We start from the raw sequence: 16,112 nt of genomic DNA on the forward strand, positions 1-16,112 counted from the left end.
TCGGCTGTTTTCGGCAAAGAGGTTTGGTGTAGAGGGGAGAAAGAGCAGATCAAGTACCGAGCCCACATTTTTGAATCCGACGAAAAGTACAAAAGTATTGGTATCAAAATGTACTGAAAGTACCAAAAGTAAAAGTACTGAAATGTTTGAAAATAGCAGATCTACAAGCTCACAACGCGTCGCGATGCAACGCGTTGTGAGCTTGTAGACTATTTTCAAATAGCCTATGTATAAAATAAATGTAAAAATCTAATAATTGTAGTGGAGTAAAATTACAATATTTGCCTATGAGATGTAGTGGAGTAGAAGTAAAAGTATATACAATTGGAAACTCCAGTAAAGTAAAAGTACCTCACAATTGTACTGAAGTAAAGTATTTGAGTAAATGTACTTAATTACTTTACACCACTGGAAAAGAGCGCGGGTAAACAAACAAACAAACAAACAAAAAACATTAATTTACACGGCAACGCTGATGACAGTCTTGTCAAAGCAAGTCTATGAAGCTATCTATGAATGAAAAAGGGGTCCTTGGCCTGAAAAACGTTGAAGACCCCTGTTCTATGAAGTGTAAGGTTCTCAACATTTTCAACTTACATAAGTACATATGTACACTAAGTATTGTATTTGTGTGAGCATTCATTGTATTATATTTATTATATCTTGTTATGTCAGTTCACATGTATGCTCCAAAGAAAGTGACGGCTTCAGACGTCAACGCACGCAATGCCACCCTCTGCTGGCGGTGGGCAACATCGCACTACCTCAAGCTGCCTATAGTGTGTCAAATAAAAGTAATGCACGGTCATGATGGGGAAACACACACAGTGGTGAGTTACCAGCTAATTCAGTGGTGGAAAAAGTACTAACATTCTTTACTTAAGTAAAAGTACCAATACTGCAATATAGAAATACTCTGTTACAAGTAAAAGTCCAGAATTCAAAATGTACTTGAGTAAAAGTACAAAAGTATTGGCATAAAAATGTACTTAAAGTACCAAAAGTTAAAGTACTAACATGTTTGAAAATAGCAGATCTACAAGCTCACAACGCGTCGCGATGCGACGCGTTGTGAGCTTGTAGATCGGCTATTTTCAAATAGCCTAGGTATAAAATAGGGCTGAAGTGGTTAATGTATGTTTTATAATATCATAATTTACATCTGAAAAGTAACTAGTAACTAAAGTTTTCAAATAATTGTAGTGGAGTAAAAGTACAACATTTGCCTCTGAGATGTAGTGGAGTAGAAGTAAAAGTATTGGAAATTGGAAATACTCAAGTAAAGTACATATACCTCAAAATTGTACTGAACTACAGTACTTAAGTAAATGTACTTAGTTACTTTCCACCACTGCCAGCTATGCAGAACCATGAGTCATTCTAGAGGTTAGAAAGGTGAAATGACTGTTAAGCTGTCTTTGTTGTTTTGTTCACAGCGGAATGTGAGTGGGGTTGGTGTTAATGTGACCGTGCTGCATGGCCTGGACCCCGGGCAGAGGTACCAGGTTCAGGTCAGTGTTCATTACGTCTGCTAAAAAACTATGACCAAAAATGTTGTCCGACTGCCTTTTTTTCACTGACATAAACTAAATCAAAAATGAAATAAACATCACACCCAGTGTGAAGTGAGTGGTGCCTTTGATGAGTTCATTATGCGCATGTGTTGCACTCCTGTTTGTGTTTAATTAGTGTAACTGGTTGCATCTTTGTGTTGCAATCAGCCAGACAGTGTTGAGGCCAGACACAAACATGTTGAGGCCGTCCGCAAACATACGGACACACACACACGGTCAAATGTAGGAGTGGTTGGCACCACTCAAAAACTAAGCAATGGTGACAGAAACTATGACTAAATATATTGACATTTCCGTCAACAAATAAAAACTAGACAAAAATGTTAGGGAGCGTCTAGTGGAGAAGAGATCCAGTAGAACTAAGACAATTTTTTTATTTAATACTTTATTTAGAAGTTTGCAGAGAAAAAAAGCACATGGAAGTATAGCCCCTACGGAACCTCTCCCTCCGCTAAGTAGCTCCGAGATGAGGTCCCTCGTTGGTTCCTGCCGTTTGCGGTCGACATTGTCGCACATTTTCCATTTTACATGTTTCTTACCCCTTTCTGCACATCGTATCCAAAAAGCAAAGCATTTGCGCCACTCTCTCAGATGTTTTAAGTTCTAGCGGAACATAACAGCTTCCAACGAGTTGAAGAAAGTATTTAATTTGCCTCGGTTTTCATCCGGTTCCATAATATTTTGCATTAGAAGATGCAATTCAACATTTGACCAGTAGGGTAATCAGTAATGTTATCTCTACGAGCACAACTCTTGCGCAATGTCTTAAAAACATGTAACCGGATGAAAACCGAGGCAAATTAAATACTTTCTTCAACTCGTTGGAAGCTGTTATGTTCCGCTAGAACTTAAAACATCTGAGAGAGTGGCGCAAATGCTTTGCTTTTTGGATACGATGTGCAGAAAGGGGTAAGAAACATGTAAAGTGGAAAATGTGCGACAATGTCGACCGCAAACGGCAGGAACCGACGAGGGACCTCATCTCGGAGCTACTTAGCGGAGGGAGAGGTTCCGTAGGGGCTAATGGAAGTACAGTTCGCAATACAAGGTCAACTAAATAGGATTGAAAAAGCCCAGAAAAGCTGCAATGGCTTGTTTCAAATGGGGTTAGTCACGTACTCAATTCATGGAGGGTGGAGAAGAGATCCAGTGAAGACTAATCATTTAATATGCTTGGTTGAGTGCTCGGTTGTCGCATTCTGGAAATAGCCAATCTACAAGCTTGTAGATCTGATATGTCCGGCAAGCAGCTAAGTCAGTATAAATCAGGCATTATGCCGCCATCACGGGTCACCAAAATACATGTTAGTCGACAAAATAAACTGTACATTTAAGTCGACTAAATTCTTATGATGTTGATATTTAGTCAACTGAAACTAGACTTAAAACCAAAACATTTCAGATAACTAAATTATGACTAAAACTAAATAGAATTTTATTCAAAAGTCTAAAACTAAACTAAAATGAACCCTGGTTCTTCAGGTGAGATGTGGAACACAGCAGAACTTCTGGAGGTGGAGTGACTGGACCTCAGCTATCTTCTACACCAAAGGAGATGGTGAGTTCATACAAAATCTAAGCTTACATGTTTTTAAGGGAAGAGTATATTATGAACACAGTGTAATCCATGTACTGTATCAGAACAAAATGATAGATATGTCAATTTCTCCCTCAGTTCCAGATGAATTGGATGTTTGGATGAAGAGGGATGATAACCAAACTCTGATCGTGTGGAAGGTACTGTATGTTAGGGCTTCGGTGTCTTGCTCAAGGACACTTCGACACTAATCCAGGAAGAGCCGGGGAATCAAACCGGGAACCTTCCGATTCCCCAAGTAGGGATGGGGGATCGAGAATCAATTCTATCACAAAATCAATTCCAAAGTTATTGAGAATTGGAAATCAATAAGGTTTTTGGCTTAATCAATGCTCTTTATCGATTCTAGAGGGACTTAGCCTGGGATCAATACCATTTTCGGGTTTCTGATCCAGTCGAGAGCGCGTCATCAGGCGGCCGGAACTAAGGTGCCGGTATCACCCAAAATAATTCCCCGCCATCAAGGGCATCATAATTTTAGGGCCTACCCAATGAAACCCTTGATGCGGCGTAGTTTTGCTTATCGGAATAGTTTGTTTGGTATATCCATCTTTTATTCCAACTCGTAGCAACTAGTTTAGCGACTGACTAAACTAGTAGTTATACCCGCTTCGGCATTTAAATGCTAATAGGGGGAACCAAAACAAAGCGGCGCCTAAAAACCGGAACCCGCACCCGGAACCACAGGGTTTTTTTCCTTCTTTTTTTTTCAGTAGGTGTGGCCTAGATCGGATCACATGGCCATTTAGAAACGAATACCAGGCTTTCCTCCGAGGTGGAAAGTGTGGTGACGCGAGGTTAAGCAGGACCTTATCTCTGGCACACCGTCATGTTGTTCTAACAAAGCTTAGATTCAACAAAGCTGCTGTTGAATTGTTTGTGGAAGTTAAATGAGTTCCCCAGTTTAGCACCAATTTGTCAACAACCACCAATAATAGTAAAAGGATCGATGAGGAATTGGATCGATAAGCAGGATCAATAAGGGGATTGAAAGAAAATGTATAATCCCCATCCGTATTCCCTCTCTCTCTACGTCGTCCTCAGACGAGCCCTCCATCGGAGTCTCCAGTCATCTCGGTTCTCCATACATCTTGGCCAGCTCCTTTGTGCTTTCTGCACCAGCATCTTTCCTTAGTACATCCACGTAGGTAGGTGTTGGACGTCCTCTTGATCGATGCCCGTGTGTTGGTTCCCACAGAACAAGCTTTTTGACCGGGAATTCTCGGTGTCGGTCCCTAGCAGCCGTTTTTTTCTCCTGAGCCGCTACTGCCCTGCTACTGTAAACAAAAAGAACAAACTACTTTTGCTGGGGACCCCCTGGAACCGCCCCAAAGTACCCATGGGGGTCCCCGGACCCCACTTTGAGAACCATTGGCTTACAACGGTAATTGCTTATAAAATATACTGATGCTATTGTTTCCCTCTAGGTACCGTTGATGAACCAGAGTCATGGGCACATCATAGACTATGAGGTGACCTGGACACAGTCTGGACAGACACAGAGACACAGGAGGACCAGTGGTGTAAAGTAACTAAGTACATTTACTCAAATACTGTACTTAAGTACAATTTGTAGGTACTTTTACTTTACTGGAGTGTATCCAATTGTCTATACTTTTATTTCTACTCATCTCAGAGGCAAATATTGTACGTTTACTCCACTACAATTATTTGAAAACTTTAGTTACTAGTTACTTTGCAGATATAAATTATTACATTATAAAACATACATTAACAACTGCAGCCCTATTTTATGACTAGGCTATTTGAAAATACCCGATCTACAAGATCTTGAGCTTGTAGATCTGCTATTTTCAAACATTCTAGTACTTTTACTTTTGATACTTTAAGTACATTTTTATACCAATACTTTTGTACTTTTACTCAAGTAAATGTTGAATTCCGGACTTTTACTTGTAACAGAGTATACTTCTAACATTGCAGTATTGATACTTTTACTTAAGTAAAACATTTTGAGTACTTTTTCCACCAATGAGGAGGACCATCCTTCCACTGACGACCTGGACACAGACTGGACAGACACAGACACACAGGAGGACCATCCTTCCACCTGCTCACAGCATCACTCTGCATCTTAATGCCACTAAAGAGCATGTTGTCACCGTCACCGCTAGGAATGTGAATGGCAGCTCCTCTCCCTCCTCCGTCATTGTGCACAGGCTCTCATATGCAGGTAGATTCCGGTTCCTATTTTTTCTAACTTTTTTCTACAGTTTCAGTACTTTTACTTCTACTCCACTACATCTCAGCGGCAAAAAAAAAAAAAGCTTTTACTGCACTACAATTATTTCATTGTTTTTGTTACGAGTTACTTTGTAGACTTTGGTTATTATTACAAAACATACATTAACCACTTCAACCCCATGCATACTTATAGCAGATCTACTGTACAGGCTCACAGCGCGTCGCAAAGTATGTCAACTTGTGAAATGGGACATACTGCATGCATAATGAGTACTTTTACTTTTGGTACTTTGAGTATATTTTGATGCCAATCCTTTTGTACTCTTACTCAAGTAAATTTTGAACACCGGACTTTTAACTTGTAACAGAGTATTTCTACATTGCAGTATTGATACTTTTACTTAAGTAAAACAAAAATAGTACTTTTTCCACCACTGCTTAACGATTCCCTACACTGTCTCTCTGCATTCTATGTATGTGTTTACCTTGTTTACTGTAAGTCACTCTGGATAAAGAGCGTCTGATAAATGATTACAGTGTAAATTGTTTTCAGACAGACGTGTGACATGGTGACGTGTTTTCAAACAGACAGGTGACATGTTGATGTGTTTTCAGACAGACGGGTGACATGTTGATGTGTTTTCAGACAGACAGGTGACATTGATGTGACAGACGGGTGACATGTTGATGTGTTTTCAGACAGACAGGTGATATGTTGATGTGTTTTCAGACAGACAGGTGACATGTTGATGTGTTTTCAGACAGACAGGTGACATGTTGATGTGTTTTCAGACAGACGGGTGACATGTTGATGTGTTTTCAGACAGACAGGTGACATGTTGACGTGTTTTCAGACAGAAAGGTGACATGTTGATGTGTTTTCAGACAGACGGGTGATATGTTAATGTATTTTCAGACAAACGGGTGACATGTTGATTTGTTTTCAGACAGACAGGTGAGCTCCTCTCAGATGGTTGGTACCAGAGGGGGATTTCCCCTGTCCTGGACCCCGAGCCCTGCAGCCAGCTGTGGATACATAGTGGACTGGAGTCCTTCCTTCACTGGACGCTCACTGGACTGGGTCCGAACACCTGCTGGGGTCACTAATACCACTGTTACATCAGGTATAGACTGGTCACTACACTGGTCACTAATACCACTGTTACATCTTGTAAGTCAATGATTCTGCACTTTCTTTAGTCAGTGATTCTCATTTTGGGGGTATTTTCAAGCCTTTATTCGATAGGGACCTGGGGTCGTATTCGCTCTACTTCATTTCAAGAACCCCAGTTTCCACAGACCCCCAGTTGATACCATTAATCTATAATTACCCCAAATCTACACAGTCAAATCCTCAGTGTTAATTGAACTCTGGGAGTGTACTCTCACAGAGTTACAGAACTGTAAGGGTCCATTTGGTTCCTTTGGTCCATTTAGCTGGGAACCCCCCTGGAACCCCCTCAAGCTCCATCATCATCAGTCTGCACATGTAACATCTGTAAACATGTGTAACATCTGTAAACATTAGTTCAGCAGCAGTAAAACAACTATATACAATTGCTGGACATAATGTAGTTTTACTTTACTCTGGTTAGAGATGCACATGTGTTCACTGGACATAATGGCCCCCATTTATCAATGGAGTGTAAAAAAACTGCCAATGTACTTGTATCTCTAATGTCTTTACTCTGGCTAGAGACTCCGAGGTAGGTAAGGTAATGGTGTCACCTAGTGGAAAGGTCTGGACACTGCAGCCAAACTGACTTTCAAACTTGAGAACTTTTTAACAGTTGACAAAATCATGGCTGAGGGAAAAAGTTCCAGTCTGAGTAAATGTTCGTACGGTTTGTTTTGTTGTAATGTGTTTGTGTTCTGATATGTGATGTCTTGTGTTATGAAAAGTGTTTATTTAATGTACTTTTATTAGTCATGTTTTTATGTCCTGGATTTTGTGTTTTATCCTCGAACTGTTTTAACCTGTACGCTTGTTGTTTTCTACGGTTGATATTTTATAATAAATACAAACAAAATAATAATAATAAATAAACTCTCCACCTCAGAAACCTTCAGAGAGGGTGTGAGGTATTCTCTGTCCATCCACGCCTGCACACCTCACAGTCCTCAGCTGTTGGAAAGAAGACACGGATATGTCAAAGAGACACGTATGTATAGTATGCACTTCATTTTATCATTCACAATGTGACTGCTGTTCAAGACTCATAAAGACCATAACGTGAAGCAGCCTGTTATAGCGCCACCATGAGGCCGATTTGAAAGATTAGGTGTGGAGACCTACTTCTTCCTTGGCCTACTGGGAGTGTGTGTGCAAAGTTTCATGACATGCCGATCGGTTCAGTGGTGTCAGATATTAGCTGTTCACAGACAGACAGACAGACAGACAGACAGACAGACACACAGACAGACAGACACGCACGCACGCACGCACGCACGCACGCACGCACGTGCACACTCACACCAGGGGCGCTGGAATGGAAAATGACATGGGGGACACATCGGGGGACGCATGCACGCACGTTAGTGATGCGTGGGTTGCCCCGTAACCCGCGGGTCAACCCGCGGCGCGGGTGGGTCGAGTCAGAATTTCAGAGGCAATTATGCGGGCTGCGGGTGAGCGGGTCAGCCGCTCTCACACGCAAAAAATAAATAAAAAATCACATGCTCTTGTTTTGTCTTTATTCCTAATAAGAATAAGAATAATAACAATAAAACAGTTTGAATACACTTGGGGATTATTTTCTGACCATGATTTTACAGAATTATAGGTAAAATCGCGGGTCGCGGGGCGGGTTGAGCCATAGATTTATATATGGGTTCGCGGGGCGGGTTGAGGCGGGTTGGGTTCCGTGGCGGGGCGGGGCGGGGCGGGTCATGAAAAAACCCGACCCGCGCATCACTAACGCACGTGTGTGCATGCGGTCCGTGCATGCGGTTCAAATAGCCGAATTATATATAGAGCTGAAGTGGTTAATGTATGTTTTGTAATAATAATCCAAATCTACAAAGTAACTAGTAACTCAAGTTTTCACACAACTGTAGTGGAGTAAAAAGTACAATATTTGCCTCTGAGCTGTAGTGGAGTAGAAGTAAAAGTATTGAAAATTACCTAAAAAATTTACTTAAGTACAGTACTTGAGTAAATGTACTTAGTTACTTTCTACCACTGCTTGCCGGTGACAACACCAGAGGAGAGCTGGTCCTTAGACAAAGTTTCTTAAGTCTTGCTTTGTTGTTTTTTCCTTAGTTTAGTCGTCATGTGTTTGTTCCTTATTTCCTATCCTTTGGAACTTTGCTTTTGAACAGTCTTATTATTCATTTTGCGTATTTTTTTGCCGGCTTGCACTGTTAATAATCCTGCACGGGATCTTTTGGAGGTAAATACAATTCGGTTCTTAAGTCTGACGTCATTTTGAAGTCCGACGTCACGTCCGGGTCCAAAAGGCACCAGCGCCGTCCACTCTTCATTGTAAACAAACATGTTGAAACCCGTAATTCTTTTTACAATAACCTCCTTTTTCAGAAATGAACCATAGTAAGGGTCTTAATGCTAATATCATAGACAGTAAAAAGTAGGCTAATATATATATTTATATTTGTATTCATTATTTATTATTATTATTAACATTATAATATATATTTTTTATATTTATTTATATATATATTTTTTGTATGTATAGATGTATATAAAAAAACGATTTCCTCTTCTTTTTGTCGTTGCCAGGAAAGCAGTAGAATGACACTTTAGTCGTTATTTTAGTCTCAGATCTGTTAAAACAGCAAGGGACACAGCACTCCGCATATTGGGAAAATACACACTTGGACCAGGAAGTTATTCTAGCGGGGCGCAATGTCACGTCTTAACAACCGAATACCCCAAAACTGTATTTTTGGACGTTTTTGAGCCTTGAGCCACTGGCCAACCTTTCATACTAAATGTCTGCAGTTCAATTCAAGTTTCAATTCCTTTAATACACATCTAGAAATGTGGGTGGATATGGGTGGAAATAATCTACTTTCCAATTTAGTTTTGTGATAGTTTTATCTCGATTATGAATACATTTTTAAAGGGTGTGAGTTTTTTTATTACACAATATTTTTGTGTTTTGAATCTCCCCCCTGACTGATAAATACATAACAAACTGAAAACGAACACTAAAACTAACAACTGCACCTTAATCTAAATGAATTAGCAACCTCGCTACACATAGGCTAATTATAACTTAACTAAAGTTGTAAACAAAAAGGACAAAACAAAAACTCTAATGAAAAATGCCAAACTATAATAACACTGGTATATACAGTACCATGCACACATTACTTTAACATGGTATTTGAACCATGTTATTGTTACATTGTAGGCCTTCCTGATTGAAGTAGTGAAACATATTGTTACATTGTAGGCCTTCCTGATGGACTGATTGAAGTAGTGAAACATGTTGTTACATTGTAGGCCTTCCTGATTGAAGTAGTGAAACATGTTGTTACATTGTAGGCCTTCCTGATTGAAGTAGTGAAACATGTTGTTACATTGTAGGCCTTCCTGATTGAAGTAGTGAAACATGTTGTTACATTGTAGGCCTTCCTGATTGAAGCAGTGAAACATGTTGTTACATTGTAGGCCTTCCTGATTGAAGTAGTGAAACATGTTGTTACATTGTAGGCCTTCCTGATTGAAGTAGTGAAACATGTTGTTACATTGTAGGCCTTCCTGATTGAAGTAGTGAAACATGTTGTTACATTGTAGGCCTTCCTGATGGACTGATTGAAGTGGTGAAACATGAACAGCGTGGGTCAGATGTTCTGGTCTCCTGGCTTCCTGTCCCCCGGACCAAACGGAGTGCGTTCATCCAGGGTTACATGCTGACCTACAGCGATACCTCTGGACCTCCAAACAACAACAACAACACCGTTTTCAGCATCACAACAGGTAGCATAGTATGATTGTTAAAGTGTGGTTTGTTCATTTTGACAGCAAACTTTGATTTAGTTTTAGTCTTTTGAATAAAATTCAAGTTCTACTGGATCTAGTTTTAGTTGACTAAAGGCCATAAGACTGTAGATTTAGTTGTCACAATGTTATGTTGGTATCGTAATGCCTGATTTATACTTGGCTCTGTGCCAAAAATTGCCGATCTGCAAACTCACAGCGAGTCGCAGACGCGTTGTGAGCTTGTAGATCGGCTATTTTTGGAGTGCGACACCCACACACAGCCAAGCATAAAATGACTAGTCTTAGTTCTACTGGATCTCTTCTCCACTAGTCTTAGTTCTACTGGATCTCTTCTCCACTAGTCTTAGTTCTACTGGATCTCTGCTCCACTAGTCTTAATTCTACTGGATCTCTTCTCCACTAGTCCCTCCCTAACATTTTAGTCTAGTTTTTATTCGTTGACGAAATTGTCAATATATTTAGTCATAGTTTTAGTCATCATAGCTTAGTGTTTTCTATTGTTTGTGACTGTGTGTTCAGACAGCAGTGATGTCACTGATTCTATTGTTTGTGACTGTGTGTTCAGACAGCAGTGATGTCACCAGCCTCAGAGCCACAAACCTTCCCATCAGCTCCTACAGGTTCACTCTGTCTGCTCTGACCTCTGTGGGGAGAGGTGGTGATGTCACCTTTATGGTCACCATGACTCCATACTGTATGTATTACATATGATACCATACCATACTATATGTATTAATACATCCCCCATTAGTGTGTGCCGATATATCGTCCCGCGATATATCGCGATACGTTTTCGTGAAAAAAATAACGTTTTGAAAAATATATATATATTTATCGAACAATAACGATATATTTATGATTTTACAATAATAATAATCAGGCATGCAAACAGCCCTGAGGTGAAAAGGGTGAGGTGTCACACTATTGCCCTATTTGGATTAAAAAAGGCTATTGTAGCTGAAAAGCTACAAGTTTGCATGTCTGAATAATGCAAAAACAGAATTATTTGTTTGCATTTGCTTTTTTTTCATAAGCTTTTTCTCCCCCCCATATATTTTCATAATAAAAAAGTGCCATACTGTATATCGTATCGTATCGATGCCGTGAGCACAATATCGTATTGTTTCATGAAATTCGGCACACCCCTAATCCCCATGAATCCATACTGTATGTATACCTCACCATGAGTCCATGCTGTATGTATTACTGTTTACATATCACATTCATAAAGCATCCATTTGTTTAGCATGGAGGAGTCCTTACAAAGTTCCAGTGGCAGCAAATGTTTGGTTTGGTTTCATCTGGTTGCTTAACAATCCAATGCTTTAATCAGTGTTAATAATCATCTGAAAAGTATTAGTTTTAGTCTAGTTTTAGTTAATTCAAGATTTTTGTCGACTACAGCTACAGTTGATAAAAAAAAATTATGTTGTCGTAATGCCTGATTTATACTTAGTTGCTTTCCGAAAATAGCAGATCTACAAGCTCTCAATGCGTCGCTTCTATCAGCTATTTTCGAAAGGTGACACCTGTGTGCAACCAAGCATGACATGACTTGTCTTAGTTCTACTGGATCTCTTCTTCTCTAGTCCCTCCCTGACATGTTAGTCTAGTTTTTATTTGTTGACGAAATTGTCAATACAATAATTAGTCTTAGTTTTAGTCATCATAGCTTAGTTTTTATTTTGTTTTTATTTCGTTTTCGTCAGTGAAAAAAAGCCGGCCACGAAATTAACACTGGTTTTGGTTTCATCTTGTTGCTTTAATCCACAGCTGATCATCTGATCATGATCTTTAATCCACAGCTGATCATTTGATCATGATCTTTAATCCACAGCTGATCATCTGATCATGATCTTTTATCCACAGCTGATCATCTGATCATGATCTTTAATCCACAGCTGATCATCTGATCATGATCTTGACCATCTCCCTGCTCAGCATGTTCACTGTCCTTTCTCTCATCACCGTCCTCTGCTACATCAACTGGACATGGTAAGCAAATATCAGGATTGATACAGTACAGTGCAAATGATGTGCAGTATGTGTTCTGCTGTACATGTTATGAGCTAAGAGCCCTGCGACCGGCTGACCAGTTTTGTGCCTAGCCATGGATCACACGATGGTCGTCTGTCACGACTGTCATGGATAAACTTCAACCTGGTGTTTGCACTTCTACATTAACGTTCAGATTTCAATGATGCTCAACCCATGGCCACGGATGTTACAATTATCTATGGCCCCTTGGAAGTACCCGTATCTTCCGTATTGTTCAATAAAAAGCATTTTAATCCGATTGGCGGCCATTTTCTCATGGAGTTATTGTGTATCAGAGCGCAATACACCTCCCAACCGATAGGGTGGCATAGTTGAAAGCATATGGACAAAATTAGGAGAAAATGGCCACTGATCGGATTAAAATGCTTTTTATTGAACAATATGGAAGATACGGGTACTTCTGAGTGCCCGTACATGATTGTAACATCCGTGGCCATGGAGTAAGCACTTTATATTTCAAATATGAACTTTTATGTAGATGTACGTGCCATAAATGGAGAAAGTGAAAACACCAGGTTGAAGTTCATCCATGACTGTCATGATATGATATGACAGTCATGTTTCAGGGCTAGGTTGTGCCCAAAACTAAACACAAGACCAGAGGTGAGCGAGCCTTCATGGTGGCCGGCCCCAGACTCTGGAACAACCTGCCACTCCACGTTCACTCATTGTCTTACTAAAAGACAAAAAAAATCTCGCTAGCTTTTAATGCTGCTTGACTGTATACTTTACCCTGGCCCTCACCACATACCTTTGATATGCTGCATATATTGATGCTGTTTTATTTTCTTGTTTGTTTACATTTTAATTTGCTCTGTGCAGCACTTTGGTTTGAACCTGGTTCTTGGAAATGTGCTAGTATAAATAAAGTCTGAGTTAAGACCCCAGTGTGTCCTGACTACTTTTTATTACTTTTTATTAAAACTGCAACTTTCTTGTCCTCCCGATTCAACTGGGGATTTATTACTCTACCATACAGATTGTTAAAAAAATATATCAAGAAAGTTATGCATTGTGTCTTTAAATTGCCAATAATTGCTTCAGATATGACACAAATTGTTGGCTTTGTTTGTTTGTTCCCTTTTATATCAATATCAATACAATGATCATTGATGTATCATCTTTTTCATTCAACAGTGTCAAACTGAAGGTTTATCCTACAATTCCAACACCAGTTGTAACACCACTGGTAAGTTCTCATCATAACTACTACATAATACCAATATATCTTCTTTATTACATATATTATATATTTAAGTAAGTTCTCATCATAACATGATACCAAGATATCTTTAATCTATATTAAACATATTTATATAATATATTTAATCGTTATTACATACATTATATGTTTAACCCTTGCATTGTGTTAGAAAACTGCATCCACTTGTGGTGTTAGCGGGTCAAATTTGACCCGTGATTTAAATCAGCCCAAAATACTCAAAAAAATAAGTATTTTCATTATTTTTTTTCTCCCACCTCATAGCTGACTTGTAATGCATTCATATCCATGTAAACACTTTTTAAAATATTATGTTGGGTTAGGGCTAGGGTTTCATCTTTCAATATATCTCGTTTTCTATTATAAAAATGTTAAAATTCACTCATTAAATTTCCTATAATGAAGGCAATGGATAATGATGTTATCTAGCTATAATAGAATAATTAAGAATAATAATTAGAACACACTTGCAAAAAAAATAAATACTTGTTTTCGTTTTGTAACTTTAAAAAATGTTAATATTATTAAAAATAGTGACACTAGTGGTGTTAGGGTCCGAAATGACCCGTATACCATAGAAGGTAAAAAGTCATTTATTTTTCATAAACTCAAACTTTATTTTACTCCTGATAGCAAATGCTAATTGAGGACAAGTCTCTCTCACTCTCAAACATGTAAACATTGAATATTGACAATTTGGGGGGGAATTGAGCCACACTTCTTTGCCGGGTCATTTCGGACCCTAACACCACAAGTGTCACTTTTTTTTTGTTGAGACCATCAGAATTAATTAAAATGATGATAAATAATTTTGTTGTGTTAAAATGGCTATTTCTGAGGATATCATGAAGCCTCGTTCCAATAAAGAAATGTAAAGGGTACTTTTTACCTATTCAAACTTGAAAACGGGTCAAAAAAGACCCTAACACAATGGAAGGGTTAAGTAAGTTCTCATCATAACGTTATACCAAGATATCTTTAATCTTTATTAAACATATTTATATAATATATTTAATCGTTATTACATATATTATATATTTAAGTAAGTTCTCATCATTACCACATAATACCTTATCTTTAATCTTTATTATACATATTTATATAATATATCTTTAATCCTTATTATATATATATATGTGTATATAATATATCTTTAATCTTTATTATATATATTTATATAATATATCTTTAACTGAAAATCTGTGTTAATTTAAACTAAAACTATGAGGAAAATGTGCCTGACGGAGATGATATCGTCATATTTTCTTTCAGTAAATGTATGCCCTACTTTGTCATACTACAGAATCACACAAAAGTAGCAAAAATATCAGATATACAAACACACAACGCGTTGTGATGCGACACATTTTGAGCTTGTAGATCTGCAATTCTTTGCAATTTTGTGCCATTTGAATCCTGAATGGACATACAGTACATACACCCAACACATCGATGATATTATTTTTTTCTGTTATTTCCAGCATGTTCACGGACCTCAGATATTCTGCGTGGATCAACACACCGCAGTAGAAGCTGTGGACGTCCCTGAGCTGCGTTGTGAGGTCGGGTCAGTGGACGGTGATCAGACCCAGGAGGAACAGAGGGTCCTCATCGTCCCAGGAACCCCCTCCTCTGTCCGGAGATACTACAACCACACCCTGAACGCCGGCGTCCTGCCAACCCACACTTCACCCTCTGAAACGGCACTTCTTCTCAAACGTCTTCATTCCAAGGACCCCCGTAACTCTGAGAGTTACACACCTGTAGGCGTCCATTTGGAACCCCCTCGAGGAACCCTGAGGGTCCCTGCTGCCGGAGCCCACTTTGCGGACCACCGCTCCGAAGCGGCTTCTCTGTCAGGTTTATCTGCATGTGTTTTGCTGGAGAACCTTTCGTACGGTCTGGGAACACGGGCTGGAGAAGAAGACTTGGTGCGGTGCTCAGTAGAAAACCACCAGACTCTTCCTGCTCCGCTGTCTCAGCCCGATGCAGCAGAACACCACAGCAGTTACCAGGCCCAGTATCTCATGGAACCTTCTGGCACTGATGAATTGAATACATAACGTAGTTACTGTTTGCTAAAGAACTGGAGTGACAGGGAGACCTATATTACTGAACAAAAACTATAAAGCAATGACTACTATCAGAATATAGAGCTATTTGACATTTATTTAAAAGGGGCCCAGGGGAAATATCTTACACCCCTTTTAATATGAAGAATATTTTTGTTAAAATGTTTCAATTAGTACATCTAATTGAATAATTGAACAATTGTATCAGACTGTTGACAACGTCAAACTCCTGTGAACACTGTTTTTCAGAGATATAGCGATATTCGTATACATTTTTTATCAATTGTAATCTGGAAAGTGAGGCTGCAGAGTTCATGAATCTAATGAAATAATAATGTAACTATAGTATCAGACCATTGACAACGTCGTCAGGTGGGGGAGTGGGTCCTCTCTGTAAACTGTGTAGTTTGGGCCA

At 39.1% G+C, this 16,112-nt stretch overlaps 1 protein-coding gene across 1 annotated transcript in view; it reads left to right on the forward strand.

The window, feature by feature from the left end:
* The window catches only part of LOC308076891 (leukemia inhibitory factor receptor-like), a gene marked incomplete at both ends in the record, with an annotated part of 47,366 nt that extends 31,678 nt beyond the window's left edge, over positions 1 to 15,688 (forward strand). Inside the window, 13 exons of the mRNA XM_080417409.1 lie at positions 676 to 830; positions 1,437 to 1,511; positions 3,057 to 3,132; positions 3,250 to 3,311; positions 4,599 to 4,699; positions 5,169 to 5,365; positions 6,324 to 6,500; positions 7,437 to 7,538; positions 10,139 to 10,321; positions 10,911 to 11,039; positions 12,247 to 12,340; positions 13,541 to 13,592; positions 15,107 to 15,688. Of these exons, the coding sequence (XP_080273535.1) occupies positions 676 to 830; positions 1,437 to 1,511; positions 3,057 to 3,132; positions 3,250 to 3,311; positions 4,599 to 4,699; positions 5,169 to 5,365; positions 6,324 to 6,500; positions 7,437 to 7,538; positions 10,139 to 10,321; positions 10,911 to 11,039; positions 12,247 to 12,340; positions 13,541 to 13,592; positions 15,107 to 15,688 (1,985 nt within the window). The remainder of the gene's footprint in view (positions 1 to 675; positions 831 to 1,436; positions 1,512 to 3,056; positions 3,133 to 3,249; positions 3,312 to 4,598; positions 4,700 to 5,168; positions 5,366 to 6,323; positions 6,501 to 7,436; positions 7,539 to 10,138; positions 10,322 to 10,910; positions 11,040 to 12,246; positions 12,341 to 13,540; positions 13,593 to 15,106) is intronic.
* Positions 15,689 to 16,112: the final 424 nt, after the last annotated feature.

This window comes from Gymnoscopelus braueri, assembly GCF_963280865.1.
Source record: "Gymnoscopelus braueri genome assembly, chromosome: 21".
Taxonomy (NCBI): domain Eukaryota; kingdom Metazoa; phylum Chordata; class Actinopteri; order Myctophiformes; family Myctophidae; genus Gymnoscopelus; species Gymnoscopelus braueri.